This window comes from Heloderma suspectum, chromosome 5, assembly GCF_057233095.1.
Source record: "Heloderma suspectum isolate Gila_16-S chromosome 5, 16-S_ref, whole genome shotgun sequence".
Taxonomy (NCBI): Eukaryota; Metazoa; Chordata; class Lepidosauria; order Squamata; family Helodermatidae; genus Heloderma; species Heloderma suspectum.
The window spans coordinates 170,675,476-170,693,466 of NC_139462.1; the positions used below are offsets into that span (position 1 = coordinate 170,675,476).

A 17,991-nucleotide genomic window follows, 5' to 3' on the forward strand; every position below is an offset into this window, starting at 1 on the left:
CGGCTGCTTGCTGGGTGCCCATGGACTGCATACTGGCTCAACTGGGGTGGGGGGCTGGTGAACAGCACGCGGGGTGGGCACAGGGTGGTTCGCCCATCCCTAGTGGCAGCCTATCAGATATTCTTTATCTGGGGAACTCAGATAAAGAAGGGGTCCACCAGGAGGAAAAGTTTTCCCCCTTGCCAGTCTTGTAACAGTTTGACAATAGGTAGAGATTTTGAGATTTAAAGTGGAAGCTAGATCATGGAACCTCTCCTTTATTACCATTCATTTAATACATTATTTATCACCTCTCTGCTCATGCAATCTAGGTGGTTCACAGTTTAAAATAATGGTTTACAATTTAATAGACACAATGCTAAAGAGATAAGGAAGGAGTAAATTCAAGGACCATGGGCACTCTGTTAGAGAGTTCTTGGAGGAAATTATCCTAATTGCATATTTCAATCATGTAACATTTTATCTCTTATAAATTCCCAAATGTTGGCAGTTGTTGTATAACCCTTTAAGATCATTGTTTTAGGTTTTTATGGCAATGGCTGCAGATAGTCTCCTTAAAAAAATATGTGTACAGGTACAACAATCCTGAGAAACTTCTGGAAACTAGACGTGGGCGTTGTGGAGAATGGGCCAACTGCTTCACCCTCTGCTGCAGAGCTGTAGGATTTGAAGCAAGATATATTTGGGATGCGACAGGTATAATTGTTTTAGCACCACTTATATTAAAGCTAAGACTGCAAAATTTATGTACTCTGAAATAGTGTTGGTGAGGTTCCATTTAAGTCTGTAGAACTACTCCAAGAAAGTTCTTAAGTGGTTTGTAGTTTATGGCTAACAAAGTAAGACAAGGTAAGGCTAACAGTGCAGTCCTGCACATGTCTACAGAGAAGTAAGCCCCACTGAGTTCAGGATTGCAGACTAAAAACTAGTTATGCGGCCCCTGAATTTCCATTTATAGAGGAATAAATTAGTATTTTAGTTTGATCTGATTTAAATGTCAGAAATGTGGCCAATGTTGTGATGCTTATAGAGCAAAGGGTGTTTTCTACTGTATGTTAAAGTCTTGTTATTTCTTTTGATCAATACCAGGGGCTGTATTGGAATTGTATCATGATATCTATTACGCACTTACATTAGATTTCTAATATACATGAATAAAATTATTAGTTTGGATACCAGTGTACTGCTATAGCATATGTTCATTTTTGTTGTTGTTAAGTCCTTTGTTGACATTTATTTGTTCTTATAATACTAGAAATGGCACTTCTCAAGTACTTTTAGGAAGGATTTCTTAAAATACACCAAGGTAATATCCTTTCGGAATATGCCCTAGCATTCTTTTCACGTTGGTTTTCATATCAGTTTTGTTGCTCATTCATGCAAATACTAGTAACTTTGATAATGTGTGGGAACAAAAAAGGAAGGATGTCTCTGAAAGATTTTGTAAAGTAGCTAATTTTTTTTTAAAAAAATAGCATTTAAGTTGTGCTTATTTATTTATTTTTAAATCATTTATGCCCCTTTGGAGAGCTCAACAGGACTAACACCAAGTATGAAGATGGTGTATACAATGCTCTTCCTCTCCATTTCATCCTCACAACAACACTATAATGTAGGTTAGTTCTAGAGTCAGTGACTGACCCAAAGCCACCCAGTGAGCTTCAAGCCTAAATGGGGACTAGAACCTGGATTATCTGAGTTCCAGTCCAACACTCTAACCACTACACTATGTAGATTCTCAGTTGTGAGCCAGGAATAAAAGGAGGCCACTGCTGCTCTTCCATCAAGGGACTTGCATGTTCTCTATATCCATCTCCCTGTTAACAGCCTGGTTGCCACACTCTGAACCAATTATAGTTTCCGAGCACTCTTCAAAGACAGCCCTACGTAGAGCACCTTCCAGTAATCCAGATGTGAAGTGGCACTCTGTAGTTGCTATGGACGCCTGTTTTCCAAAAAATATATAATAAATTGCTGTGAATTTGGGGATTAGTGGGGACTGCATGCTGGTCATGTGTTGTTCACTCCTGCTTTAGAGTTTGAAGAGTTCAGCTGCCTAAAATGATGGGGATTCATTTCCAATATCGGTTGCTTTCCTTTGGCTTTTCTCTTCCACAGATCATGTGTGGACTGAAGTTTATTCTTCATCCCAGCAGAGATGGCTGCATTGCGACCCTTGTGAAAACGTTTGTGATAAACCCCTTCTGTATGAAATTGGATGGGGCAAAAAGCTCTCCTATATTATCGCTTTCTCTAAAGATGAGGTAGGGGAAGTTCATTGAAATATAGACAAAAAACCCATATAGAAATAGCTTTGTTTTTAAACCAGGGGTGTAGAACCTCAGGCCTGGGGACCAAATCCAGCCCTTCATAGGTCCCAACATGGTATACCACTTTCCCCAGCCATAAATCTTTTGTTGGCTTCATAGCTTTTGTACGGTTCTTTCCCCATTAAAAAGGTTTATATACCTCTCCTAAGGGTTAGTTACCAGCAGTAAGTTACCGCCCCCCCAACAGTAAAATATTCTGTTGGGGGGGCGGGGTTGCTTCTGTCCTATTTGCCTTTAGCCGTGTACTATATTGGAATCTGGCCCTTGAGAGTTTCTCTGAAATTGAATTTGGCCCTTGGGCAGAAAGAGGTTCTGCATCCCTGCTTTCAACATGGATTAATTGGTTACTATTGTAAAGCAATCGGATAGATCCATGGCAAGGAGGAGACTGTCTCTTAACTGGTGTAATTCTAATGTTATAATGCTTGAAACTCAAGCTACTATATATAATATTTCATTATTATTATTATTATTATTATTATTATTACTTTCCTTTTGCAATTCATCCTTTTCAGGTTGTTGATGTCACTTGGCGCTACTCTTGCAAACATGAAGAACTGCTCTCTAGAAGGACTCAGGTCAAAGAAGCTGTGCTACGAGAAGCTATCAATAATCTTAACAAAGTGGTATGTAGCTTTATCTTCGATGATTGGTTAAAATGCACAAGTATTGAAACCAAGCTGCCCTTGGATCAGAGACTGTGAGAGGAACGTGTTGCAGTTTACAGTTATCACAGAAAGAGACAAACTTTATCACTATAAATAATACATTTGCTATAGTTTTCCTTTCTCCCCCCCCCCCCAGAAAATCACATTTATAAAAATTATAAGACCATTGCAAGAAACAAACTCACAATATTGGACCTTGCATATGAGCATACTTATAAAGCATGAGTGATCAACCTGCAGCACAGGAGCAGGAGGGCCTGTGGGCCTGGCTATGGCATAGAATCAGGCCTGCACTCTCCCCTGCCTCTCTTTTGATAGGCTGTGGTCTGCCACCCTTGTTCAGTAGACTAAACCACCTCAAGGTGCTGAATATGTATTCTTGCGCATGCAGGAGTAGTGCTATCTGTTCTTTTGGTTTTGACTAGTGGCATACTTGCCAAATTAAAAAATTGTCCACCACTATTTTAAAACTTCAACATTTTGTTTGTTTTTACTGTTCTGTTTTCAAGGCCATCACCAGGTATGAGGTGGTCCTTGGTAACATGCTCTTCCCTCCGCCCCCAGGCAGGCTTACTGGCAGCAGCACTGGGAGCCACTTGCCGGTTTGGTATTCCCACAACACTCGAACATAGTATCGCTCTGGGGCAGCCTTCCCCAACCTGGTGCCCTCCAGATGTGTTGGACTTCAATTCCCACAATGCCTAGCCAGCTGGGAAGGCTGCTCTGGGGCATTGTGGGAATGTGATAATGGCACTTCCCAATGGCCTGCCGCTGCTGCTCAGTAACCCTATGAAGGAACACAGGTGGGTGGGAGTGGTTAACGCACAGCAAGCAGGCATCAGTGCATATGAGCCCTGCTGGGGCACTAGAGTCCTGGTAGCTGCCTAGGGATGCTGGATGCTGCTCCTAGCCACTGACTAACCCCATAAAGTAAGTAGATCGTTTGTTTTGTAAGATTGTCAACAACAGCAGCAAAATCGGATGCATCCTCCATAAAAAAAAAACCCTATAATTTCCCTCCCTTTCTAATGTACTGAACAATGAATTATATAACAAAGAATCAATGGGTTGGATCCCGTTTTTGCCATGCGCAACTGGACTGGCTTCTCCGTCCCCTTCTCCTCACAGCAGCCCCTTGAAAAGCTATAGTGTGAAAGGGGGGATCTCCAAAAACAGGGCAGAGACACCTTCCATGAGCAAGCCCTTTTGTCATTGGAAGGCATATCCTGGATCCAACCTGATGTGTTCTAAACAAGGGTAGATTAGGCTCACATGATTTAGTTTGGGTTGTTGCTGATCTAGCTTGATTCAGAGCTTTCTGTTAAAAATGTGGAGAGCTATGTAATGCTATGTAGGCAAAAGCATCCGTCACTGGGAATCTAACCTTTTCAAGTACCAAATGATTATGCGTTGAGTTAATCACCATACCAAGACTGATACTACTAGGACAGTCACCCATGTGGAACAGAATAATTGAGAAAGCCATCCAGCTTCCTTTCATTTGTTTTTCTTAAGACTAGAAATAAAAATGGGGTTAGAACTGAGCAAAAATCAATGACTTGGAGTACAATTTATGAAAACTGTAAATTCAAAAGTGAATTTCCAAGTTAACTATGAACTTCTAATACTGGTCAAATGTAGTGGGTTGAGACCAGAGTTAGACTACAATCCTGTACACACTTACCTGGAGGTAAATCCTGCTGAATTTAATGAAACTTACTTCTAAGCAGACATGTATAGAATTGCACTTTTAATCATGCTTAAAGTAAACAGAAATGGGACTTAAGTTAGTCATTACTTATTTGCCCCACTAATTTCAGGGGGCTACTCTAAGCATTACTAAGTCTGGATCCAACCTAGTGTGAAAAGATTCCCAACTTGCTTTCCTTTTGCCTTCATATTTAAACTGTACATTAATATTCAGACAATGTTCTATGGATTTTGGTTAAATCAAACTGATACTTAAGAAGATCTTAATAAAATTAATGGTCATTATTCATCTTTTTTTTGTTACAATAGAGAATGAAATTAAGGTTGAAATCGTATACTCAGTTTCCTAGGAGTAAGCCCCATCAAACTTAACGGGACTTACTTTTAAGGAGATATGTATGGAATTGTGCTGTGATTTTATTTTTATTACTGATTTCTCTAATCACAGAGACAGCAATCTTTGAGTGAAGGAAGAAAAAGAGAGCTCTTAGAGAGAATAATTGTGGAGCTTGTTGAATTCATTTCTCCTAAAACTCCTAAGCCTGGAGAACTTGGTGGAAGGATATCTGGATCAATGGCTTGGAGAGTCGCCAGAGGCGAAATTGCTTTAGAGGTATTTAATACACCTATTGGTAATTATTTTAGAATTCTAAGGTTATGGTTCAATTGTGGCTTATTGACTTACGGTCCCAGTTCAGATAAACTTAAAACATGCTTAAATCCTATTGACATTATTCACAGCTAACTTGTCCTAACTTGATTTCAGTAGAGTAGTAGAGGTAATAAAGGCTTTCTAAAATTTGTTTTAGCCATTACACAAAACCAAGAAGGACCAAAATATCAGTTAAAGAGGAAAGAGACCCAAGCAATCAAAAACATAGCAGATAACCTCTAAAGATATACAGTAGTAATTCCAAAATTTGCCCCCAAGCTTCCAAATTACAATCTCCACTACATGCAGATCAAAATCATTTTTGTTTCGTGTTGCGATCATCAAAGGAAATGTTGCTACAGTTCAAGTAATCTCCATGACTAGTGTTCATGGTCTGTCAGTAACTGTTGTAAAAACAAATTCCATTAATTTTAGGAGATAACAGAACGAAAAATACAATGATGAATATTTTACACTTCACCACCATGTGTCTAAAAACATAAGCTACAAGCACATTTTTATACCAGTCACCTAAGATTGCAAAAGGCACTTCCTAGGGAGATGGTGGGCTCTTCTTCACTGGAGGTATTCAAGCAGAGACTGGAGAGCCATCTGTCAGGGATACTTTAAACTGGAGTCCCACACAGAGCAAGGTGTTGGACTTGATGGCATAAATGCTCCCTTCCAACTCTGTACTTTGTGATTCTATGAACCTTTTTGTTCTGTTCTGGACAAAAAGTGTTCCATTCAGATTGCATCAGGAATCAGCTGGCAATAAATTCCCATGCTGTTGGTTTCTGTCCTTAGCATCATTTTGCTTGGTGGTTTGGCCCTCTCCAGGTTAATGATCAAGGTGAGGTGTGAGGAAAGTACAGGGAATAAAACAGGCAGGGAGATAATGGCTGGACCCAGATTCAGAGTATCCTCAGTCTTCAGAGATATATGGGTAAAACTATCTGACGTGGAGTCTGAGCTCTCAGCTTTCAGGAGAGACAATGGTCACTTCAACTGACACCCAGCTTGAAAATCCCACCCTCTTGACCCCTTCTATTGGACAGAATGTTATGCACTCTTACCTGGGTCTTGTGGCAGTAGAGGTAGTCTATGGCGGCTTGGGATCAGCAGTGCTGAAGAAGGTTTAGAGGAAAGATTTGAAGTAGACAGTTTCCATGGAAAAAATAGTTAAAGATTTGGCTGTGGCAGAGGTTGGAACAGCAGCATATCTGAAAGGGTTATGTGTGTAGATGGAGGAAGAACCTTGCATGGACATCTTCCTGTTTTGACCAATTGCTTTAGAATTCACTTACGCATGCACACGCGGGTGCACAGAGCAGATATTTATTATATATCTTTAGCTAATTAAATATCTAATAAAAACCTAATTTACAGTTTTGGGTTTGGTCATTTAGAATAAAGAAGTTATTTTTATTCCCACTGGAAAAGAGAAGGCCTCTAAGCTTCTCCACCTCAGATACAATATAGCGGAAGACTGTTACACACGACAATCCAATAATAATGAAAAGATTAGTGGCTGGGAGAAAGGTGTGTGGAAGATGGACTGTATATGGAGAAAGGTTGAATCGGACTGGAAAATGGTGAGTATCATACCAAGGAAAGTTATTCTGCAACACTTCTTCATTATAAATGTAAACATCACTGGGAAATCTCAAGTTGCAAAGTTTGATTTTGTCTCAATACTTCTGTAGATTTCAGTGTATTCAACTTGAGTTGGTAAATATTAATGTCCAGCTTCAGATAAGATTGCCAGCTGACCAAAGGGGCTGGGAATGAAGGCAACCTACATTTCAGAACAGGATAGTGGAGTTGGCTACAGATAACAAATATCTGCTCAGATATTAAACCTTAAGCCTGACATTTCCTTTTCAAAGGTGGACTAATACAAAAGCTGCCTATAATAAAAATGCTGCCTTTCTAGATAATTAATTTTTCAGCTCTGCAGAAGGGCCTTTTTATATCTGCTCTCTTTATTGCACACAGGAAGTAGGTAGAATTTCCTTATCTTTAATGTGACTTCCCCATCTGCAAAGAGCCAAAGCATGTCAGTCACCTTGCATTAATGAAGCTCCTACCCGAGCCTATTTCCATTTGTAAAGAAACAAAGTAACAACTGGAACATGCACTCCAAACCTAAAGAAAGGAGATTGGCAGATAACAACCCAAAGAAGAAAGCATTTTCAGCAGTCAGCATAAACAGTGAAAGATAACTGAAATGGATGGCTTGATCTAGCATTGGGCCCTGTGCAGACAATACCCCTTGAAATATCACTGCATCTGGTTTCAGAAGCTTCCTGCACAGATCCCCATGCTGGATTAGGCCAGGATTGTGCAAATTAGACCTCTTTATCAGATCTGCCAGTGCCAACTACTTTTGGGGGGTAAAGGACTAGATTCAGTCCCACGTCTTCACCCATCAACTCCCAATTAGTGATCAGCATTGTCAGAGTTGATTGTGCCAAACTTATGTCTGGTGGATATGTACATGTAGACTTGTATGCATAACAGCATATACCCACCCCATTTCTGCATGCCTGGAGCTTGGAATCAGGTTCAGTATTTTTATGTTTGCAACTTTATTTCTGGTTCCTTGCATAGATATATCACTTAGTAAAACTAAATTTTGACAAAATATGCCGACACAGAAAAAGATATTTAACTGGTCCATTTAAATTGTCATTAAGTGAATCCCACTGTAAAATCAGGATGAATTATGAGAATTCTGCAAAGCACTACTATTTATAGAATAATTTTTCAATAATTTAACTATTAATACTCATGGTTAGAAACTCACTCAGATCCTAGAAACTCACTCAAACCCCTCCAAGGCCTTAGACTGAACTCCGACCGCAGAAGGCTTTTCTTGACATCAGAGAACTCATCTTGGCTCCACCCAGCCACTGCAGAAGTTTCTGTGGTGGCTCCCTCTACAAGAACAGAACTCCGACCTGGAGCGGGGGAGATGTGCATGTTGGGGGCGACGGGAAGGGAGTACCAAGCCTTCCCAGCTCCCGTCCACGGGAAACATTTAGATGCGCTCTTAAATGTTTCCCTCCCAGTGCTGGCAATATAGAAAGTCCCACCTACCTCTTGACTTCCGCCCTCACAAGAGCTGACAGGCCAAAGGAGAGAACAGAACATTCCGATCTTGGAGCACTTCGAGAGCATAGGATTGCTCTCTTAGGCTATAATCCTATATACACTTACTAGGGAGTAAGTTTCATTGAACTCAGTGGGATGTACATCTGAGTTAATGTACTTATGACTGCACTTTAGGTTCGCATTAGGTACACAGACTGCTTAACAGGGTAATCATTTGCATGCAGTTCGATACCATTTTCTGGGAGTAAGCCCCACTGAAGTTAGTGGGACTTACTTTTGAGTAGACATGTATTGCGCTGTAAATCTCACTGAAGTCAATGAGGCATGGAGCCTGATCCTATGCATGTTTACCCAGAAGTAAGGCCCACTAAATTGAATGCGTTTATTTCCAAATGAATGTGCATATGACAGCAGCATTAATCAACCCAAGCTTTGTACCTGATTCGAGATTTAATACACACAACACAATTCAGTGTTTCATATGCACATTTTTTTTTAACTAGGTTTATTTAGCTCGAAAAGAAGGATCATTGTCTGGTTACATCTCCTGGAAGTTTGAATGTGGCTCAGTTGGTCTAAAAATAGAAAACATTTCAGTCAGAACAAGCAGTCAGACATTTCAGAGTGGAAGGGTAAGGTGGATGCTGCGCTCTGGAGACACTATAGTCGATGTAAATGGAGGCAAGTGTGAAATTTCTACTTTTTAAAGTATGTACCTGCAAACAAAGCAAGAACATTTTTTAAAAAAAATAAGATTGATATAATGTTCACAATACATGCTTATTTCATTCATCCTCGCAACAGTCATGCAATGTAACAAATAAGTTCCATTTTTACAAAATTGAGGCGGAGTGATAATGGCTGGTCCAAGGGTCACCCAAAAACGTTAGCGGCTGAAGTTGCATTTCATGTTTTCTATGCATGCTTACTCAGAAGTAAGCCCTACTGAGTTCAGTGGGGATTAATTGTAGGCAACAGTCAGAACCAGACATGGAACAACCGATTGGTTCAAAATTGGGAAAGGAGTACGACAAGGCTGCATATTGTCACCCTGCTTATTTAACTTATATGCAGAGTACATCATGAGAAATGCCAGGTTGGATGAATCAGAGGTCGGAATTAAGATTGCTGGAAGAATTATCAACAACCTCCGATATGCAGACGATACCACCCTAATGGCAGAAAGCGAAGAGGATCTAAAGAGCCTCTTGTTGAGGGTGAAAGAGGAGAGTGCAAAAGCTGGTTTGAAACTCAACATTAAAAAAACTAAGATCATGGCATCTGTCCCCATCACTTCCTGGCATATGGAAGGGGAAGAAATGGAAGCAGTGACAGATTTTACTTTCTTGGGTTCCAAGATCACCGCAGACGGTGACTGTAGCCCTGAAATTAAAAGACGCTTGCTCCTTGGGAGGAAAGCTATGGCCAACCTAGACAGCATAGTAAGAAGCAGAGACATCACCTTGCCGACAAAGGTCCGTCTAATCAAAGCTATGGTTTTCCCAGTAGTAATGTATGGCTGTGAGAGCTGGACTATAAGGAAGGCTGAGCGCCGAAGAATTGATGCTTTCGAACTGTGGTGCTGGAGAAGACTCTTACGAGTGCCCTGGACTGCAAGGAGGTCAAATCAGTCCATCCTAAAGGAAATCAACCCTGAGTGCTCATTGGAAGGACAGATAATGAAGCTGAAGCTCCAATATTTTGGCCACCTAATGCGAAGAGAAAACTCCCTGGAAAAGACCCTGATGCTGGGAAAGACTGAAGGCAAAAGGAGAAGGGGACGGCAGAGGATGAGATGGCTAGATAGCATCACGGATGCAATGAATATGAACTTGAGCACGCTCCGGGAGAGAGCGCAGGACAGGAAGGCCTGGCGTGCTATGGTCCATGGGGTCACGAAGAGTCGGGCACGACTGAACGACTGAACAACAACAACATGTACATACGATTGCATCCTAAGGCTGCAATCCTAGACACATTTACTAAGGAGTAAGTCCCATTGAACATAGTAGGACTTACTTTTGAGTAAACATGCATAGGATTCCTATGTTCCTAGAGTTTATTGGTTGAAAAGGGAACTCTGAACATGCTTGTTGTATATGGATAACAGATCTGTCAAAACAGTCTAATTCTCTACCGATCCAAGCAAAATTATTAGCATTTTAAGGCGCAATCCTATACATGTTTAGACAGAAAAAAAGTCCTACAATTCCCAGCATTCCTCAGCCAGCATGCTGGGAATTGTAGGACATTTTTTGTCTCAACATGCCTAGGATTGCACCCTTAGCTGATTTAGTCCCATTAAGTGTAAGTGGGACTTGGATCAGGTCTCTGTTACAGGCTGTCTCATTCCTCTCTCTTGTGGTTTGGGTTCTTGTTGTTTCTTGTGTCTGGTCATTTGGCTCTTTATTAAAAGTGCATCTTGCTTGTGGCTGCACACATTGGATTATTCTGAGGCAGGAGAGCAAGGGCCTGTGATTTACCCTCCTACAACTGGCAGAACAGCATGGATAACTGTGGCTGGAACTACAGCTGTTGAATGAGCAAATGAGTTTTCTGCCATTTTTCTCAAACAGTGCATGTAAAATGCAGCTCGTCCCCCCCGCACCTAGAACCTTCTTTGACCCTTTCTTCCCCCCATCCCAACTCCCTTCTGTACTTTGTAAAGCAGCAACGTGCCTGCCCCTAAGGTTATGTGAACATTGTTTGGCTTTCATAATGCTCATTTTTCCTCCTAGATCTTTTGCATGGTTGCACTCTAGTGCAGCAGCATCCTCTTATTTTAAATGTGCATGTTTTGCATTTTCTAAATTCCTTCCTGTCATGGAAACTGTGCGGGCTAATCTAACCCATCTTCAATCTGGAACTTTTAGTACAGTGATACTGCATAAACACCAATCCCCAGATGTTTGCAATGCAGATCAGATGTATCTTTCTTTTGCCTGAAACTCAGATAAAAATGCAAGAGAAGAGAGAGCCTTAATCAGTTTAAGTAGATATACTCAAGAAGCTTGAGGCTTGGCTGTACATTACAACAGGTATCACACATTCCTAATTACCTTCTGCATCTCTAGGATTTTTCATGGAGCAGATAGGTCTTATCTGCTCTATGAGTTGTAAATAAATTCTGACAAGGATACAAACAACAACTATTATGGAACAATAAATAGTTTGCAATGCTTTTCAACATCCTTCTCCTTAATTTTCTATTTTATATTACTCTTTTTTAATATACATTGTTTTTAACAGGATTTGTTTTGTTTTGTTTTGTTTTCCTATCTTTAGATAAAAGCCTTCACACTTATCCTGGTATTTTCAACGTAACAGATGTTATCTTGGAAGCTGAACTAAGTGGAGGGGATGGTGATATCGCATGGCAACACACACAGCTATTTAGGCAAAGTTTAAAAGAGGGCGAGGATTGTTTTGAGATCATTATAAAATTCAGTGACCTTTGAATATCTCCCAACAGATATTCAAAGAAGACATCTTTATCAACCAAGGCCTTCTGGCACAAAAATGTTTTTTAAAGTGTATGAACTGTTAGAAGGTCTTGCCCCAGACATTGTGTTTTTCATATTACTACTGAGAAGAAACAGATTTTGTTAATGTGAAACATAAAGAAATCCTGGAATCTTGTAAATGTTCCCTTGAAAATGTGCACAGAATACATATACATACATATATATCAAAGGGGGGGAAAGATGCAGTGTTTTGCATTCAAAAAACAAGAGAAATGTAAGCTGCAATCATATAAACACATACTTGAGAGTAAACTCCATTGAACAAAGTAGAATTTACTTCTGAGTAAACATGTGTAGACGTTGGCTGTATGTCATTTAAAGTTAGAATTCATATTTTCTAATGTTTCATCTATACTGGAAGAAGAGGTGTTTTTTTAAAAAAATAAAATTGAATGAAGATTTTAACTTCTTTTAACTTTGGATTTTGGAATTTGGCTGTTTCAAAAAATACAACTTCATGGGATGTTTGAGCTTCTGTTTGCTCATAATTTTATAATAAGCAATTTATTGCATTCATAGAATCATATTGGTAGGGTTGGAAGGGGCCTATAAGACCGTCGAGTCCAACCCCCTGCTGAGTGCAGGAATCTAAGTCAAAGCATCCCTGACAGATGGTTGTCCAGCTTCATCTTGAATGCCTCCAGTGTGGGAGAGCCCACTACCTCCCTAGGTAATATTAATATTCATAATATTAAATTAAGATTATAGGACTGTGGAATGTTTACTAGCTCCTGATGTAATTCTGGTTAAATTTATTAGGCTATTTAAAATGAAACTTTGTTGTCAAAATAGCTAATGCTGATGTCTGCTATGTCCTTAAATTTTCCCAAATTAAATATAAATCTCTGATCCAGAATTAAATATTTTGGAAGTTGGTAATGAAAAAATAAATTTACAGTGTTCCTAAAATTCTGTCATGGCTTGTGATATAAAAAGTTATCTGAAATTACCTAAAAGTATAGAGTTTTGATACAAAATATCTAATTTTGTTATACATATTTTGTACTGTGTACATTTGGATTTACCCACTCTTTTTTTTTTTATAAAGCTGCTACTTTTTATGTTGCTTGTAGTCACTCAAGAGCGATTGACTTGGGTCAGCTTGATAAAGCAGAATTTTGACCCATTCTGGACCCACATGTGCATATATATCTATATACTGAGATGTCTATGAAGCTCTGGAGGGAGTCATCCCAAACAAATCTAGGAATGCACACAGATTTGGTCCTACACTGGAATTATTGCAAAAACTCTTGAGTTGGCCCCTTTGTGCACATCAGAGTTCCTCACCTTCCACAAAATATTGGATGCTTGTACTCATTCAAAATGTGTTATGGCATAATCTACTGCAACTTTCCCTAGTCTAGTGCCCTTCAGATATGCTGGACTACAACTTCCATCATCCCCAATCAGCATGGCATGCTGTCTTGGAATAATGGGGTGTTTTAGTCCAATACATCTGGAGGATGCCAGCGTGGGGAAGACTAATGTACTGAATATTGCTTCTATGACTACTGAAATGAATGGGGATTGCACCAGAGTATGGTGATTAAGAATGCTGCATTCAGTATTATCTTTCTTTCTCAAAGCTTAATTTGCTGCTGAAAGTTTTGTCCTAGTTTCTGTGCACACCAGCTGCTGTAGGCTGGAAATCATGCAGATGTAGTGACCTTGATCCTGAGAGGTGTAGTCATGCTTGTCCTACTGAAATCAATGCGACTGAAGTTAGTCGTGACTCATTTATCCCATGGATTTGTGCCTTTACACTTCATTCAGCATTTTGATTCAAATATGGGTTTAAAATTATGCAGTCCAAAAATCATGTGTATAAGTATTAGGAGACCTAGAGGCATTTATACAACAATTAATTCAAGTGGTGATAATCTCACCACAGGCAAGATTTCAGCCTACTGCTCTCAAATGAAAATTTCCATAGGGATAGCTGTGTTAGTCTGTTAACAGCAAAAACCACAGTGTTGTGGTGACCATACCATAAGAAGGTAGTGAAAAATGACAGCCTGGTGGTATGTTAAAGACGAGCACATTTATTGTGGCATGAGCTGTTGTAAGCTATATACTACTTTATAAGATTAATAAAGTGGCCTGTAACCGTGGTTAGAGTTACGGACAGTGAAGGAGAAGCAGTGATATTAAAAGATAACATGCAGAAGAGTTCTCTAATCAAAGTTATTGATGTCCCCAGATCCAGTCCTAAAATCAAGGAGAATAGTACCAGTGGGGCCCATGCTTTCCCAAATTATAAATTATTATGAGATAGAATCAATATTATAATATATGGGATATAATTTCTTTTCACAGGGAGAAAGATAAAATACCAATTTGCTTGTGAATTCTGAATTCAGCACCATAATACACCAGACATCCTTTAAACCCTTTTTGTTAAAATAAGTTAACTCTGGGGGAGAGAAATGTTGAGCCAGTGGGTTCTGAATATTGCCATTTTTACTGTCTGGGTTGTTTTCAATTATTCTGGTATGTAACGTAAGGCTGGCCAACTTGTGGCCCTCCAGAAGTTGTTAGACTGCAATTCCCATCAGCACTAGCCAGCATAGCCAGTGGTGAGGCATGATGGGAGTTGTAGTTCAACAACATCTGGAGGGCCACAAGTTGCCCACCCCTGATGTAGGGGCTGTCCTGTTTGGCCTACGCAAGTAGCAGAAGGAAGTTGTTGATAATTGATGCCATATATGGTGTTGCTGGGTGAGAGTATGAGGAAATGTCCATTGCAATTGCAATTATTTCAGTAATATCATCTCTGAATCCACCTTTAGAATGGTCAGCCCAGGAATTCTGCTATGTAGGGTTAGAATTCTGAATTTTAAAAAAGGAAATACACAGTCAACTTTACTTTTGTTTTCTGTTTAGAGAAAAAAAAATTCTTCCATGTAATATTTGGCCCTCAAGGAATTATTTTATGAAGCGATTTTTATGTTTGCCTGGGGTAGGAAAAATTTAACCAGAACCAACTATTCACACAATTCTTCTACGAACAGTTTTATAAGCAAAATATGAGAGGAGCCTACTACCCATCTCACAGAATCTCCACAAAATTTAATGTGAACAACCAGTTCTGCTATGACTGTTTATATATGAGCTAAGCTAAGGGGTCACTTTAAAAAGTCATCATAGGACTACCAAATGTTCTGCTGGAGTTACCCCTAAGCCTACGAATTCTACATCTCTTGCTTCTGGATCTGATTTTCCTCAGCACCTCAACTATTATGGATTATATCCAAGGGTGCCATTCTGCTAGCGCAGAGATGGGCAACACGCAGCCCCCAGCACAGTGCTGCCAAAATCCGCAGCAGCAAAAAGATCCTTGCATTGTCACCAAATTTTACCGGCAAACTTCTATGGAAGACTAAAACAGCCAAATTTAGCTTGCTTTAAAATCAGTTTTTTTGCCACTGCCAAATGTGGCAGCAGCAGGAGTGTGGCCCACATGGGAGGGGGGAAAATGGCTCCCAGACCCCCCAAATTGCCCACCCACATGCTAGTAGGACGCTTCTATTGCTTGTGGAAATCCCATTTTCTGCTACTGTTCTGCTGGATACAAACCTATGACTTAGCCCTTTAACACTATTTAAGAAATTAGAAATGCATTGAGCATGCCAAAGAATACAGGATGTTCCATCAGATCACTAATCTGATGGACTAACTAAGAGAAGTCTGACCAGTATTTAGATGGTTTGAACAGCAGAGCCAAAAAGAAGAAAATGAACTAAACGTTTACAAACATTTCCCTAGGTCAGTGTGAAGATATGAAGCACATCTGTATTTTGTTCCTTTTGCCTTAGAATGCAGCATTAAGCCAGCTAAGAAGACTGATAATGGCACATACAATAGCCATTTCTCACTAAAACACCCTCTTAGCCATTCACTACCTAACTTATACACAAACACTTACAAACTGTGTATATAATAACGTATATCTGGGGAGAAATGTAATTTCTTACAGACACAAATTAGTATGCTAATCACAACTGATTTCAATAGGATTTAATAGTATATAACTAGGCGCAATGTTTCAAAATAGATGAATAAAGGGGAAACATGGTATGTTAACAAAATATTTTTTTTAATTGTAGCATGTGTTACTACCATTTTGGAAAGAAACTAGAATACTTCCTTGGTGCAGACCTCCAAAAGAAAGATGTACATAATGTGTTTGAAATAGCCACCCAAAATTACACATATCTACATTTTACCTGATGCTGTATGCTTATGAGTAGCTAACTTGAATATGGGTGAGGCCAGAAGTTCAGTTTCCTGAAATACTAATTAAAATAAAGAACATCGGCACATCCCTGCCATTCTCTGAGGTACTTAATAAACCTGTAGAACAACTCTTCCTTGGCATGCCTGTGTTGTTGGAGGAAGACCCACAATCTCCTCTGTTGATCATACCAGTTTCCATAGACCAAGAAACTATCTAGAATAGCCCAAGCTAAAGTCAGTGCCTCATCCTGCAGCTCAATGTCCTATACTACATTTGATGAAGGCATGTTTTAAATATAATAATCAGGGTGTGTTAAATAAAGGTTTGGTATATAGATCTGTGTTGAGTGCTGCAGGATCATATACGTTTGAAAGCTGTAATACTGGTTTGACAAAGCAAACCTGGAACATAATTACATGTGTGTTTGAGTTTGTGCTTAGGGTAACACAAAATTACCACAGCCTGCATTAGATTCCCATGGATTCATGAGCATGTCTCATCACATTCCTCTCATGACTTAACATGCATGGCTCTCTTGTCCTGCATGATGACAGACCATTACTTCTGCATTGTCTGCAGGCTCTGATGATGATAAAATCTGTGAACATGCTTGTGGCTTGTTCTTTGGTCTTTAATGTCTGACAACACCTCATTTTGCTCAGTCAGGGTCTCCATGTCAGCGCTGTTTTTGGTTTTTTCTTGTATGTTTTTCTCCAGACACTACCAGAGATCAACAGTGTCGCAAGAGTAACTAGATGACTGAGCTAACCAGTGTCATGTAGAGTAGGTTTTGCCCCTGCTGCAGGGCCAGCCCTACTATTAGGCAGAGAGAGGCAGCTACCTCAGACTGCAGATGCTGAGGGGTGGGGAGTTAACAGAGCTGTGTGTGCCAGACATCCTACCCTGCACTCCCTAAGCTAGGCAGTTTCCCTCAGGTGCAGTGGAGGATGCTATAACACTGCCACCATTTAAAACAAAACATATAACTGCCAGTTTGGTCGGCTTTTGTGCATGGAATGGGGGTGGGGGGGAAAGGCACCATCTTCTCCTTTGCCTCAGGCAACAAATGTCTTGTGCTAGCCCTGTCCACTGCAGTGTTCTCTCCAAGTGTAGTGTTCTACTTTTTCCCATTTGAAATGAATGGTAACCATTCATGGATATTACTGAAAGTAAATGCAGCAAAACTTCTATGAAAGAAGACACAGTGGCATGTGTGGTGTAGCAATATTTACAGACTTATCCTAAACATGGTCCATAGATTAAGCTGCACTGAGTTCAGCAGAATGTACTGCCAAGTAATGCATTTAAAACTAAAATATTAAGGTCATTATCTGTTAAGAGATGTCATATTTATTAGAGCAGTTTACCTAGAGATATTGTGGACTTTCCTTGCTTAGGAATATCTCATTCAAGACAAGGATTGAAGAAGGACATGCTCAAGCAGAAAGCTATGAGCTTGTTAGAGGAATCATTAGGTGAAATGCTACATTTTGTATTATGTATGAGGCCAGATGGCATATATAATTCAGTGAGAAATATGGGCATCCTATCCTTAAGCTATTCTGCTAATAGACATCCAATTGGTGTAAAATCTGCAGACTCAAGAAAAGATTGTTCTTGAGTGGTCCCACTGAATCTACAGCAGGGGCAGGGAACCTGTGGCTTTCCAGATGTTGTTGGACTCCAACTCCCATCAGCACCAGCCAGAATGGCCAATGCTTAGGAATTATGGGTGTTTGAATCCAACAAC

The 17,991-nt window shown here is 39.9% G+C and overlaps 1 protein-coding gene across 3 annotated transcripts in view; it reads left to right on the forward strand.

Annotated features, from left to right (window-relative positions):
• The window catches only part of NGLY1 (N-glycanase 1), a 49,692-nt gene extending 34,850 nt beyond the window's left edge, over positions 1–14,842 (forward strand). For 2 of the 3 annotated variants that reach the window (XM_084858299.1, XM_084858301.1), the window contains exons 6-12: positions 575–696; positions 2,119–2,264; positions 2,846–2,956; positions 5,157–5,321; positions 6,770–6,955; positions 8,981–9,158; positions 11,763–14,842. In XM_084858299.1, coding sequence (XP_084714425.1) covers positions 575–696; positions 2,119–2,264; positions 2,846–2,956; positions 5,157–5,321; positions 6,770–6,955; positions 8,981–9,158; positions 11,763–11,935 — 1,081 coding nt within the window. In that variant the 3' untranslated portion in view covers positions 11,936–14,842. The remainder of the gene's footprint in view (positions 1–574; positions 697–2,118; positions 2,265–2,845; positions 2,957–5,156; positions 5,322–6,769; positions 6,956–8,980; positions 9,159–11,762) is intronic. The other variant, XM_084858302.1, reaches the window with a different exon arrangement.
• The last annotated feature ends 3,149 nt before the right edge of the window (positions 14,843–17,991 follow it).